The sequence below is a fragment of the Peromyscus maniculatus genome, chromosome 19 (assembly GCF_049852395.1).
Source record: "Peromyscus maniculatus bairdii isolate BWxNUB_F1_BW_parent chromosome 19, HU_Pman_BW_mat_3.1, whole genome shotgun sequence".
NCBI classification, from domain to species: Eukaryota; Metazoa; Chordata; class Mammalia; order Rodentia; family Cricetidae; genus Peromyscus; species Peromyscus maniculatus.
In genome coordinates, this window is record NC_134870.1 from 10975714 (window position 1) to 10990233 (window position 14520).

A 14520-nucleotide genomic window follows, 5' to 3' on the forward strand; every position below is an offset into this window, starting at 1 on the left:
TATAGATAAATCCCACCATGAGCTGACAATACTTCATCTACTGCCTCCGGTACATCCACCTTTGGATGCAAACAAGGGTCATGTTGTGAGTGCATTGGCAGGCTTTCTCTGTTATCTGGTGAGTCACCCTTTAATTAGTGATAGCTGACTCCACTTTCTTCTGCTCCGTCCTCCCATGGCACTTGGTCCTTCTTTGCTTGTTTTCTGTGTTCTCCCCTGCCCCACCCCACCTTCTCTCTCCCTTCTTCCGTCCCTCCCTCTCTCCATCCCTCCCTTCCTGCCTCCTCCTCCTCCTTCTACTACCCCACCCTCTCTGTCTCACGCACATACAGACTTCTGAATTGTATCAAACAGCCTGGAAGCCAGGCCTTGACTTTCCACTCATCTCCACAGGGACGGTCGGCCATGTGGCCTGTGGGGTCAGCCTTCCTGTTCTCCAGAGCTAGCTCATCCACCTGAGGAGGCCACCTCTGTTTCCCTTCCCTTTCTCTACAGATTCCACATGCCATTCTCTCCGCCGGCTCCCAGGCCTCTTCTCCCTTCTCCCTCCAGAATGGTCAAACCACACTCCTGGCTCTGTATTCTGGCTGTCCTGGCTCTCTCTGCTGGCTGTCCTGGCTCTCTCTCCTGGCTGTCTTTCTCTGAGTCCACCGCTCAGATTCTGTGCCCTTATGCTCCTTCCCTATCCCACTGGACTTTTATCTTTTAAAACCATCTGGGTGGTGGCACACATCTTTAATCCCCGCACTCAGGAAGCAGAGGCAGGTGGATCTCTACGAGTTCGAGGCCAGGCTGGTCTACAGAGAGAGTTTCAGGACAGCCAGGGATACACAGAGAAACCCTGTCTTAAAAAAAAAAAAAGTTTGAAGATCACCCAGGTTTATAACCCTGACTCACTTCTCAGGTGTGACTCTTCTAATCTCTGGCACAGATCTTCCACTCATCAAGTTCAACGGCCTTTATACAGTTCCTCATTCCAACTGCTCTCCTGGGAACAGTTGATCCCTGGGACTCTGTCCCGACTTCCTGTGTCCTTCCCAGTCTCCTCTATTAATCAACTCCTACCCCACAACTGCAGACCTCTCAGGGCCCCATCCTCAGCCTTCTTTCTGTCTCACTTCCTCTTATTTCCAACCATGGTCCTCTCACAAAATTCAGACCCCGAGTTAAGTCTCTTGGACTTCCAATAAGACATGCCCAACTAAACTCATGAATTTCCCCATTCTCCACAGTGGTATTTGTCTGAGTTGTTTGCGTCCATAAAGGATCACCACATCAGACAACCTTCAGGCAGATGTGACATCTGGCCAAGGGTGTCACATGCCTCACCAGTGACCCTGACTCCATCCTCTCCCTAATCGCTTTGAAATTCTCATCTGAACAACCCTTGTGAAGAACACACCTAGTCCATCATCCATCTCCCCACCTTCAGTGGTCTCACTCCCCCACGGCTCTGCTCTCAACCCCCACACCCCCATTCTATCACCCTTTGAAATTGGTGTTCTGACTTGAGAGAAATCTGCACAGACTCGTGACCACCCCTTTGCATGTGGGCAGCGGGTCTGGGCCCCTCCAAAGCCATCTCACAGCTGCCTGGGGATCCCCCAGCACTATACACAAACCCTTTTACTGCAGCCTCTCCTCAGTGTGACCCACCTACAGCCCCTCCAACTGGAGCTGCTGCCCCAGTGCAGAACACAGAAGTTCCTCCTCAGCCCCAAGGCAGTTCTCTTTCATCTTCCTGCTGGCCTGGCCTGAAGACCCAGCTCCCAAGTCCCCCGGTGACTCTCCTTTCTTCTTGGTGCCTCACCTGGAGCACAGAACACCGCATTGCTCTGGGTGCAACCTGCTCCTGGCCAGCTCTGCTGGATCACACTGGCTCTGCTCCTCTGAGAGCCCCTGTGCACACCCGGGCCTGCAGCCAGCTGCTGACTCCTCTCCCTGGTCTCTCTTGACAGCAGACGTCCACATGATAGGACAGTCTGTTGCGTTAAGCATTGTGGGAGCTCTTCTCGAGTTTACTTGCTTTTCCCCCTTTGCTGAATTTCAGTCCACTCATTCAAATTCACCTTAGCCAGCTTTCATAAGGTTTGCAGCTACAGGGACGATGAGGGCAAGGTCAGGATAAGGAAAAGTCACTGCCGGTGCATTCGGTTTGAGTGACAATCAGTCAGATGGAAGGAAAGTTGATCTTCATTGTTATGCTGCTTGCACAACTGGCATTTTCCATCTCCAACTCACACAGGAAAATCAAAATCAAAACATCCATGCTAAGCACTGTGTTTATGCTCTGGGAGGACAGATTTCTATTTCGCTGGGTTATCACCAAGTGTCTTACAAGATTCAAAAAAGCTGAGAGTGGATCTGCCCTCTGGAGAGTCTATAAATATTAAATAGCAATGAAATAGTCGCTCACCCTCTTCATACAAATAACGTGAATTAAGATAGACTTGATAGTGTGATTGGCCACTACTGAATACCAAACGCTGCTGAAATTCAAAGCCCACAGTACGGAAATCCAGGGATGGCTGTCCTGCGGTACACCAGGGGGGACTCCAGAGGAACTGACACTCCCATAATCAAGCACACCGTCATTAGTTCACATCGCAGTGGGCAGTTACAGGGACATTAAATATCACCCATATTTGAATTCTTCGCATCCAACTACCAAGATTTTACACCCAGATGCCCCATAATGCTGCTCGCTGTGGTCACGGGGAATTGTTCTAAAGCTTCAGGATGACACACATGTCCCATTCCCTTCATTCTTACAAAGTCTGGCTCCCTCAAAAAAAAAAAAAAAATGGGAGAAAGAAGGAAGGAATCCAGTTAATATCCATGGAGCTTCACACTCCATACTGTGATTCACCCTCATTCACACCTAAGCTGGCACTGCAATCCGGGTGTTACAGATGGGTACAGAGATGCCCTGGGCAGAGTCACATGACCAGTAAAGTGCTCGTGCTCTCTCTCTCTCTCTCTCTCTCTCTCTCTCTCTCTCTCTCTCTCTCTCTCTCTCTCTCTCATTACAAAGGACCCTCTCTGCAGGAGCCTCATTATGTGGTTATACTTATAGGCCCCTTCTGAAAGATTACCTGTACATGGTCATATTTTCTGTCAAATAACGCACTTGCCCTGGGTCCCTGACATGAGATTGGTACTCCATCTTAAGCTAGGAACCCTGGAGAAGCCTGCTGTGAATGGGTAACTGTCTGTCCAGCAGCCCCAGAGTCTACAGCAGCCCCAGAGCCCACAGCAGCCAAGCTGAAACTCTCTCAAGCACCAGGCCAGAGAAGCCATCCCACAGGAGCTGTAGGATTATAGGTCAGGGATGCTGGCATGAGGGCCTGGCAGGCAGACACGTTCAAACTGTTTAATTAGTATCCATAAACCACTAATGAAGAAAATGATCACTACCCCAAGGACAAAGATTTCCTACAACTATAATTCCCTGAATATGCAAATTATGAAGATGAAATTACTGTAATCAATACTCCAACAGAACATTTCCCAGTGGCTTCAGTATTGCACAGACAAAAACATTTATTTTGGGGAAGCAAGGCTGTCATAACAAATGACAGATGAGGAGGCCAAAAAAGTCACTTCTCGTCATTTTTGTTGTGAGACGCACAGATCTAGCACAAGTCACTCTGAGTCACTTTTCATCGTGGGACACAGAGCTAGCATGATCAGAATCACTTGCTCTTTTGTTTGCTTTACTAATTCCAGGGCACAGTTTAGATCAATAAAACCAAACAGCATAGAGGCTCACTCCCCAGGCAATTCTTCTGTACGGCCTGGGGTGAAGTCCATGTATCCCAAGCCGCATCAATTTCAGCAGCGCCTTGGAACTTTAAGATGAAAATTCCCAGTGCCACTTTAGCCCCACTGAAAGGGGAACTCCGAGGGCATAGGAACACTATGCTCCACAGAACCTTCTGGGTGATTCTGATGCACCCTCCATGGAGAAAATCACACCTTACGTACGCCATGTGGCAAAGCCGGTCTTCCTTTGTCTTACGGTTAGAACATCTACCAACAATGAACTAAAAAGCCAACCTATGCTGGGCGGTGGTGGCGCACACCTTTAATCCCAGCACTCGGGAGGCAGAGCCAGGCGGATCTCTGTGAGTTTGAGGCCAGACTGGGCTACCAAGTGAGCTCCAGGAAAGGCGCAAAGCTACACAGAGAAACTCTGTCTCGAAAAACCAAAAAAAAAAAAAAAAAAAAAGCCAACCTACATCCATGGTAGGCAGAGAGCAGTTTCCCAATAAGCATGCTTAGACACCAAGGACAGTAGAGCATGGGGACACATAAGCAATCCAAAAGTTTACTTACATCTTCAAGCACATCAAATCAAGACACAAACCAGCGTATGGAAGCTACTCCTAAGAGTGGGGTGGAGTCCCATAGCAGTAAGAGAAGAGAGGGGCAGCTGCTGACAGCTGGGGGACAGCGTTTCTCTTCACAAGGTGGAAGAACGGATGCTTGAAAAAATATATCTGAACTATATATTTGGGTCACCACTACACATTGGATGCAAACTATAAGAACAAAATCAAAAATTAATAGGAAAGAAAGGTATTTGTATGGTGTCAAGGTGAGAAAAGCTTTCTTGAAGAAAAAAAAAGCGAAGTCTTAGAGATTGGTCCATTTGAAAAGCTGTAATTTGAACTTCATAAAGTAAAAGACGTCATAAGAAAGTCAGAAAGCAAGCCCGGGAGTGTGAAAACACACTTCGTGCACACACAACTGACAGCTGTCACTTCAGGAATGTCAACACCTGCTACAGGTGAACAGGACCCAACAGCCACCAAGGGGGGAGCCGCGAGGGGCAGAGAGCCAGACCCCTGGTAAGGAGGGAAGTAAAGAGGTGAATACTGGGCTACTGTTCTCACTGTTTGATCAGCCGTTAGAAAAAAAAAAAAAAAAAAAAAAAAAAAAACCGCAAAGAGGAGAGGCAGCTCAGAGGGTAAGAATGCTTCCCACTCTGACTGGGGGTTCCCAACACCCATACCTGGGAAACTCCCAGCCATCCTTGTCGCTCCAGCGGCAGCGGAAGGGGGTGGGGTTGGGGGTGGGGGTGGGGTTGGAGGAGGTGGGGGGGGTGGGGGGGCTCGGGGGTGGGGGGTGGGGGGTTGGGGTACCCTCTTTTGACCTCCATGAACTACAAGCAAAGACAGATACTTAAGCCCTCCTGCAAAACACAATTAAAATAAATAATTTTTTAGAAAGACCACAAAGTCCACCAACATCAAAGCAATATAAATCAGTCCTGGTTATCGCAATAACTTGGGGTGAACTTGGAAACCCAAGGCAGCTAGAACATCAGCCAACCTCGAGTTATCAACTCCGGAGTCTGCACGAACCTGGGAGCAGGAAGGGCCAGGCTGCACTGCTCTATAGATAAGCAAGATAGAGGGTTTTGTTTTGTTTTGTTTTTCCAGTTGTGTGATTTTGAAAAAAAAGAAAGAAAGAAAGAAAGAAAGAAAGAAAGAAAATGGAAACCACCTAACTGCCCATCAGGTGAGCACTGGAAAATAAAACACAGCATGTTTTATTTTCATGCATACACAGACATTCTCCACATTAGTTCAGAGAAACGACTCAGATCCACGTGGAAGACTGTGGGTAACTCTCAAAAAACAAGCTAAAATTCAGGTGACAGATTAACATGTAATTAGACAACCATCTAATTTTTTTTTGTTTTGGTTGTTTTCTTTCTTTCTTCCTTCCTTCCTTCCTTCCTTCCTTCCTTCCTTCCTTCCTTCCTTCCTTCCTTTCTTTCTTTCTTTCTTTCTTTTTGTAATTGAAAATAGATTTTTCTTCACACAATATATTCTGGTCCCCCTCAACCGAACCCTTTGCATATGGGCAGCAGGAATGGAATCCCCTCCTCAGCTCCTCCCAGATCCTCCAAATCCATACCCTTTCTTTCTCTCTCTCATTAAACAAATAAGAATCTAACTTGAAAAATAAAACTAAAACCAACAACCAGAACCAGACAAGACAAAGAAACAAACAGGAGGAAGAAAAAAAGAGTCAAAGAAAAAAACACAAGAAACACATACAGACACAGAAACACACAAAAATTCCATGAAAACACAAAACCAGAAACTATGATATTTAAGCAAAAAAAATCTGTTAGGCAAATAAATAAATACATTTTTGAAAGCCCAGACAAATCATTATTTAATATATACCATTGAGTTCATTTTTGTGTTGGCCATCTACAGCTGGGCATAGGCCCTGCCCTTAAGAGGAATTTTTATACCCAGTGAGACTCCATTGGAGAACACTGAGTTTTCCTTTGTAAGCGACTGTCAATTAGAGACAGATTCTTGGGTAGGAAAATTCTTAAAGCCTTTGAAACTATGTATTTTCTCTCTCCATTTATCTATGTAAAACTAAGTTTACGGTACTCTGCATGTGCACACATCAGACAGACAGACACCAGGTCATTTCTGAGATGGGGAGGGGAACCCACATAGGGAGAGGAAGAGAAGACTTCCGCTCAATCTATAATGTTCTAATATCCAAAGAGAGAAATCACATTAGTTACTCTTTTTTCATCTGCCTTAAGAGAATTTAAAAGTTAAAGCCTGGTGTGGTGACGCATGTCTTAAATCCCAGCACTCCAGAGGCAGAGGCAGGCGGATCTCTGGGCCAGGCCAGCTTAGTCTACAAAGCAAGTTCCAGGACAGCCAGGGATACACAGAGAAACCCTGTCTCGAAAATTTTAAAAAAAAAAAAAGTTAAATATTTTTGCAAATCTAGATGGGAGAAATACAGGTGTTTCTCATTATCTTTTGTTCTCTTTTGTATTTTTCTTCAGCTTTCAACCACCCACCATCAAAACCAGTGCTCACTGTCCCTCCAAAAACCAAAATTAAAAAGAGGGAAAACATGAGATACAGTAAAAATGTCAGCATCCACAATAATGATCCATCTGATGACATGCTCAAACCACGTGGTTTTTAATCCTTTATAAAGAACAGGACACCCGTCAAAAGAAATGAGTTCACACTTACGCATATAAGGCAGCTTCTCTGGACAGGGGAGGTTGGGCGAATAGGTGAAGTTTTGTGGAAGATACGTTGTTGTTTGAACAAGATAGTCACTCGAATTATTGCCTTCAGGATAATCTTGGAGAGAGGGAGAGAGAGAGAAGTTTACAACCCAATACTGTCTTTGTTCTTTGCCTCCAGTACGAAGTGTGTCACCAGCATGGAGTGGGCCACAGCATGCAAGGCACAGAAGCATGCACAGAGGCATGTACAAGCAACGACCTAGAAAGAAGTCCAGTGAAGCGCACACTCCGAAGCTGGGCCAGACACTGCAGGATGTCCCAGGAGAGGTGCAGAGAGCATCAGGCCCTCACCCGTACACACACACACAACAGTGCCTTTTGCAGCCAGAGGACACCTACTCCCTCACCTCCACGGCTGGGCCCCACCTAAAGGAACAAGCTTAGAGCAGCCACACCATCTGCGCACGGCTGCTTGATTGAGTACAGGGCAGAGGGGTGTAGTGATGATTCCTTGACCTCAGGAGAACCCAGGATTCACCCTTCAACTTACTTTTGGAACAGCTCACTTGAAGCCTTTAAATCAGTCACATTCTCTCTCTCTTTTTTCTTTTTCTTTTTTTGTTTTGTTTTGGTTTGGTTTGGTTTGGTTTTGGTTTTGGTTTTTTGAGATAGTGTTTCTCTGTCTAACAGTCCTAGCTGTCCTGAAATGCCCTCTGTAAACCAGGCTGGCCTCCAACTCACAGAGATCCGCCTGCCTCTGCCTCCTGAGTACTGGGATTAAAGGTGTGCGCCACCACTGCCTGGCTAGTCAGTCACGTTCTTAACCTGCAAGCTGCAGCTCCTGAGGATCCTGGAAATGTCACATTAAGGCCATTTTCCTTAGGGTCAAGTTCCACCACCCACAGAGCAATGGCCTAAAGCACCACCAAATGCTTACCTTCAAATCCCACTCCAGCATGTGCTTGATCTGAGAGTGGGACAATCCTGTTTCTCATTTCGATACTGCTATTGTCATTTTCAGATTTCAAAAAGCTATGCAAAAATAGCTAAAAAGGCCTAGAGAGGTGGCCCAGTGGATAAACTGTCTGCTCTGCAAGTATGAGAACCTGAGTTCAGATCCCCAGCAAGCACGTAAACATCTATAAACACAGCACTCGGGTAGGGAGATGGAAACAGGTAGATCGCAGGGGCTTTATAACCAGTCAGTCTAGCTGAGACAACCAGCTCCAGCTTCAGTGAGAGACCCTGTCTCAAAAAATTAAGGTGGAGAGTCCTAGAGGCAGACACCCAATTGATGTCAACCTGTGGCCTCCACGTGTGCACATAAGAGCAAGTGCATACACACATGCATGGTAGACAAACTCTCTCTTCACACACACACACACACACACACACACACACACACACACACACACACAAGAGCCTAGAGTGAATAATCTCATGAAACTATTCAGTAGCTTTAGTTGTGAGTGACTGAGTACCTATGCATGTGACTGTCACAGGCATAGGATTTTGAACATGGAATCCAGGACCACAATTCAGTTACTCTCCAGGGCACAGATGCAAACTGCAAATCAGAGGAACAGGATGTGCCCGTTTCCTGCTGTGTGGAGGAAGATGGCCTGGAGTGGTGACTAGAGATAAGCAACAAAAACAACTGGCAAACTGCTGTGCCTGCTGTATCCGACCAGGGACGCAGAAAATGTAAACACAATCTTATAGCCATCCGCAACCAACTCCAGTGCAAAAGCTGTAAAAGCGAACCCCCCTGTTCCATGGGGAAATGGCATTAGGATGGTGATAGGGTGTGTGAGGAGCCATTGCAAGCTAAGCACCTCCCCTGGGAACAGAAATTGTCACCATCAGACAGAGTTGGTGGAGCTGCAGCCTGGGAACCAAGGGGGATTTCTGAGCAGAGCTTCAGAACATTTCCAGGCCCACTGGTGGAAGAAGATCCTCCCGATGCTCCTAACAGGCTGGGGAGATGGACAAAGGCTCTGGGTCCAAAACCAAGGAAGAGATAGAGCCAAAGGAGAAGGTTCAGTCCCAGAGGCTGCTGCATGGAAACCCACACTATGAACTGAGGAGCACATCCATGAAGCATCAGATGAACTGCCAGGAAAGCCTAACGTGATAAACAGACGCCACAAGGCTAAGGCACACTGCACCGGGATATGGGAATCCCCAGGGAGAGATTCCCCACACTGCTCTCAGGCGGAGACCTGGAAAGCAGCTGGCAGGGAACTGCTCCAAACCAGAGGGAGGAGAGATAGAGCAGCCATCATTTAATGTGCCCAAGGGCAGACCAAGATCACAGAAATTCCTCTTGGGGCCAAACTCTATACTTTCACCTAATGCGTCTGAGACTTATACCACACTCCACATAGAGCAAGACTATGAGGACCAACGAGGCTCGTTCCTTCAAGGAGCTTTATAAAAGCGTATCTGGGCATATCAAATGCAGATCATATTTTTACAACAATTTCTTCTTTCATAAGGGATTCTGCTCTGCCAATGGGAGAGATTGGTGCTCTAAACATGAATTAAGAGTCTGCACACAGCTGGAGGGATGGAACGCATACTGCCCTTGCCAAGGACCCCAGTTCAATTCCCAGCACCCATACTGGACAACTCAACAACCACTTGCAATTCCACCATCAGGGGATCTAACACTTTTTTCTCCTGCCTTCCACAGGTGCCTGCCCTTACATGCACATCTGCCCACACAGATACACACACATATTCATAATTCAAAAAGAAAAATGAATCTTTAAAAGAAAAAGATTCTTGGACACAGGTGCGCTGGCCCTGAGGGCCATGCAGTGGCATTGGTGAGGGAAACATGCCCTGCCCCCTCTGCCCTTTGCTACCTGCAGCAGGTGAGAGAGTGAGAGAACCCCTCACCAGCTGCAGGGCACAGGAGAGCAGACCCTGTATCCCACGTGAGCAGCACACTAGAGGGGACCCTGTTGTAGTGGGTGCTGGGGAGCCAGTCCTGAGGGCGTGAGAACAGGAGAGCTGACCCCTCCCCCCAGAAGTCGCCTACAGCCATGGGGAGAGAGGGCCCTGCACCTTGCCTGGGTAAAAGTAGAGCTGGCCCTGGTGGTGTGAGTGTGGGGACCCCTGATCTGAGGACCTGAGAGCAGGAGAACTGGGTGAGCTAGCCTGGGCAGGGCTGGAGAGCTCGCCTAGGTAGTGATGATGAGGGAAGTCAGCGAATTGACCAACCCAGCCACCACCCAGGCCCAGAACCAGGACTATGAGTTGGCTCACCCCAGCATCCATCATATTTATGAACTGTTGGAGCATGGGAAGGTGATGAACCTACAGATTCAAAACAGCAGGATCCCCATGACACAGGACAACAGGCTATCCAAGAGGAGCCCCAGGGAGAGCCCATTATCAGTCATGTAGAGAAACCAGAGGCCTGGGGCCAGCCCAATGACTCACAGCAGTGAACCCAAGTAAAGATGAATGGACTAAAGCGTGTGACTCAGCAGGCCGCACTACAGCTTCCACCATGAGATTCTCCTTCTGTCATTGTTGTTGTTGTTGTTGTTTTGTTCTGTTTGTCACGTTTGGTCTTTGGTTTTTCTTTTAAATTTTGTTTGGTTTCTGGGGGAGGTTGCAATGGCAGACGGAGGATGGGAGAGGAAGGGAGGTGAGTAGGATCAGCATGCATGATGTGAAATCCACAAAGAATCAATAGAAGTTAAAAAGAATTTTTTTAAAAAGTAAAAAATTTTAAAAAGAAAAAAATATTCTCCGTCTCCACTAAAAATATTTGATTAGCACTTCCGCTATGGGTTCCAGTAGATATTTATCCAGCTCTTAGATTTATACCTTAGAGTGTCTTAGCTAATCAATAAATAGATTCCCTGCTTATTAAAATAAAACTGAAGTTTTCTTTTTCAGTTGAAAGGACAGGGATTCTTATTTCAGATACAGAGTTGAGAAAAACAAGCAAGCTGGCCTTGCTGGTACATGCTTTTCATTTCAGCACTTGGGCAGCGGCAGGTGAATCTCTGCGAGTCTGAGGCCAGCCTGGTTTACAGAGCGAAGTCCAGGACAGCCAGGGCTACGTAGAGAGACACTACGGCAAGACAAACCAAATAATAACAACAAAAACAACAGTAAAAATAAAAGAAAGAAAACAAAAGGAATCCCTAAAAACTACAGATAGGTTTATGAAGAAATTTAAAATCATATCAACGTTTTGTAACAGATCAAAGCAATCTCCTGGAAAGTAGCAAGAAAGAGAACTATAAATGGGGGGGGCACAAATGACCCAAGAAATCAGCACAAAGGGTGCTTCACAGAACTGGGGGGCAAAGTGCTCACGGCCACGACTTCAATCAAACCGGAAGAGAAGATAGACCAAGTGAAGGGTCCTCGTAAAACCCGACAGCACAAAAACGGATTAAAAGGAGGGAGGTGAGGAGGAGGAGGGGAGGGTCCCAAAGGCTCCAGGAAGGGGAAAAACAAAAATGCTGCTCCACAGACAATAACTGTATCAGAACGCCGGCCACAGTCTCCAAAGGAACCCAGGAGAACAGAAGGAAACTGATGCAGGGGTGAGGGTGAGCGGTGGGACCCTTCATAAGCATGGCTCACTCACCATGTGCCTAAGCAGCCCGGGGAAACCCAATGATAGAAGGCAGAAAGCTTAGTGAGAGCGAGGGGTGGGGGGCTGGGGGGGATGTGGAGAAGGAATGCCACCAAAACCGTTGACTCTAGGGACACAGAGACCACTGTTTATACTCTGATCCAGGAGGATTTGACTCTAGTCCTGATGGTACGTCTAGGGGGGAAGCGGTGGAAGCAGAATGAGCTCTAAATGCTTCCCTTCCACAGCAGGACAGCTCCAGGCAGCAGTAGAGTAAGCCGTGGGCTGCAGCTCAGCGGAAAAGCCCATGCCCAGCAGGCTGGAGCCCTGGGCTCCGCCAAGAAGGGAGGGAGGGAGAGACACGGACACAGATACAAAAGAAACTGTCGAGTTCTAGGTTGTTCTCTCTGAGTATGAGAACTGAAGGAGAGGGTGAGTGGCAGAGACTGTGTTTACCGTAATCCCCCTCTACCTTAAAATGATTACTCAGACTGAAGACTGAAGAGGGCGTTTTATACAGGCTGCTGTTTGATATGAGATCAATGGTTAAAACAGCATCTCCCTCCCTCCCCACGCCCCTCACACACGCACACCTCACAGCTTTCTGCTGCACACACTACAGCCCAGCTCTGTATCAGTGCCTGCTCTTGATCTCGTCCATTTTCCTTAAGCCTCTACTGCATACTGCTCACGCGCAGTAGCCGGAAACGGAAAACAAGGCTGTCCTGGGTCCGCTGTCTTTGTGTGTTCCCCAGACTCATTTTTAAAATAAATAAATAAATAAATAGATAACACTAAGGCTGAAAACTACTAGGCTTCTCATACAGCTCTCAAGTAATATTTTTATTACTTGTCTGTCTTTAGGTTACTTGGTGCTTTGTGGTAAAGTCTTATTCTATCTAGCTCAGGATGGCCTGGAACTCAAATCACTAGTAGCCCAGGCTGGCCTTGGAGTTGCATCCAACACTCCTGCCTCAGTTTCCCAAGTGCTGGGACAACAAGCATGGCCACTATGTCTAGGTGTCCAGTAATTTCTTCTTTATAAAATTGTTTTGTGTGTGTGTGTGAGAGAGAGAGAGAGATACAGAGAGAGAGATGCAGAGAGAGAGAGAGAGAGAGAGAGAGAGAGAGAGAGAGAGAGAGAGAGAGAGAGAGAACATATAGTTCATGTGGATGCCTGCAGAGGCCACAAGAGGGTATTAGATCCCCTGGAACTGCCCTATGTGGGTGCTGAGAATTGAACTGGGATCCTGTGGTTATATGTTGTGTACCCTAATAAAATTTGCCTGAAGATCAGAGAACAGAACAAGTCATTAGATTAAACATAGATGCCAGGCAGTGGTGGCACACACCTTTAATCCTAGCACTCGGGAGGCAGAGATCTGTCTGGATCTCTGTGAGTTCAAAGCCACCCTGGACTACATGAAATTGACTCAGTCTAGAAGAGAAACAGAGCCAGGCAGTGGTGGCACACACCTTTAATCCCAGTACTTAGGAATCACACACCTTTAATCCTTCTAATTCCTTAAGAAGGAAGTGATGGCTGGGCAGAGAAAGGTATAGAAAGCATGAGGAGACAGGAACTAAAGTTTTTTCGCTGAAGCTGTTTCAGCTGAAGTCTTTTCAGGCTGAGGAGTCCTAGAGGAAAGACGTGGCAGTGGCTTGTTCCTTTGTCTCTCTGATCTTTCAGTATTTACCCCAATTTATGGCTCTGGGTTTTTGTTTTTGTTTTTTTTTTTAATTAAAAAGACCTGTTAGAATTCTAACTACAGGGTCCTCTACAAGAGCAGCGATTGCTCCCAATAGCCCTCCCCAGGCCCACCCAGTAGCTCCTTGATGCTCCGTATTAACTTAAGTCTGAGTGTTTTCTTGCTCTGCATATTTGATTGATTTTTGTCCCTGACACCTGGGCCTCTCCTCTTCCACATCCTGTGATTCTACAGACCCACATCCAACTCCCCTTAATTTCAAGCTCTCTGGTTATTTCTATAACAAAGTTAGTCATCACTCCCTAGAGGAAGTGGCAAACGGAAGTCCACAGTGGGTAGTCTAGGGCTAGACTGATTACAAATTTCATAAAAGAACACAATCACTGTTTCCACCAGCCTTAATAAAAGCAAACAATAGTTTTTAAGTGACTGAAAGATATGCAATACTGGCTAATCATTTGAGTTTCAAGCATCAGGGGGAAATATCTGCTGTCCCTGCCACAACATTATAAATGACCATAAAGGGCGGATGTCACTAAGGGACTGGAAGGGACACTTCTGAGCTGCCCAAGCCTTTCATCCGGAGCCACTCCAGCCAAGCCTAACCACAGCTGGAACCACCAGCCTGAGCATCCCTTCTAAGTGAGATCAAATTGTCTTAACTTCCAGCGTATGTCAGTCACCTAAGACATCCAAGGAACATACTGCAAATAAACACATCATGGCGGCTAAAACAGCCTGAGTGATTTACGGTTCTGGAAACAATGCTGCCGAAATCCACACGCCATTCTTCCCGGGAAGGTGGTGAGTGAGCACCAGCCACACTGCAGCCACTAAATAGTTTGAAAAGCCCTGAACAGTTCCCAGAGGTTACGTGGGATAGACACACTTGAGATTCACCGCAGCTTCTGTGAAAGGCAGACATTATTCATCTAATGAATGGATGGGAACAAAATGAGCTCCAGACAACCTGCCTGCCTTCCCCCTCCCAGAACCACACCCAGAGAAATGGAAAACTCCAAGGGAAAAGTGCTAGGCAGGTCCCAACTCCATTCTTGAATGGAAAGAACAGAGTCCGAAGGGGACCAAGGGATACCTCTCAAGAGCTTCACTTCTGCAGGAGAGAACCCCGGAAGGTGTGTGGGAACTCCATTAGAGCTCGGATGTGCTTGTCA

General features: G+C 46.9%; 1 protein-coding gene across 1 annotated transcript in view; it reads right to left on the reverse strand.

Moving 5' to 3' along the window:
* The window catches only part of B4galt6 (beta-1,4-galactosyltransferase 6), a 66505-nt gene that overhangs the window by 29723 nt on the left and 22262 nt on the right, over window positions 1–14520 (reverse strand). The window contains exon 3 of the mRNA XM_006970209.4: window positions 7032–7145. Within this exon, the coding sequence (XP_006970271.1) occupies window positions 7032–7145 (114 nt within the window). The remainder of the gene's footprint in view (window positions 1–7031; window positions 7146–14520) is intronic.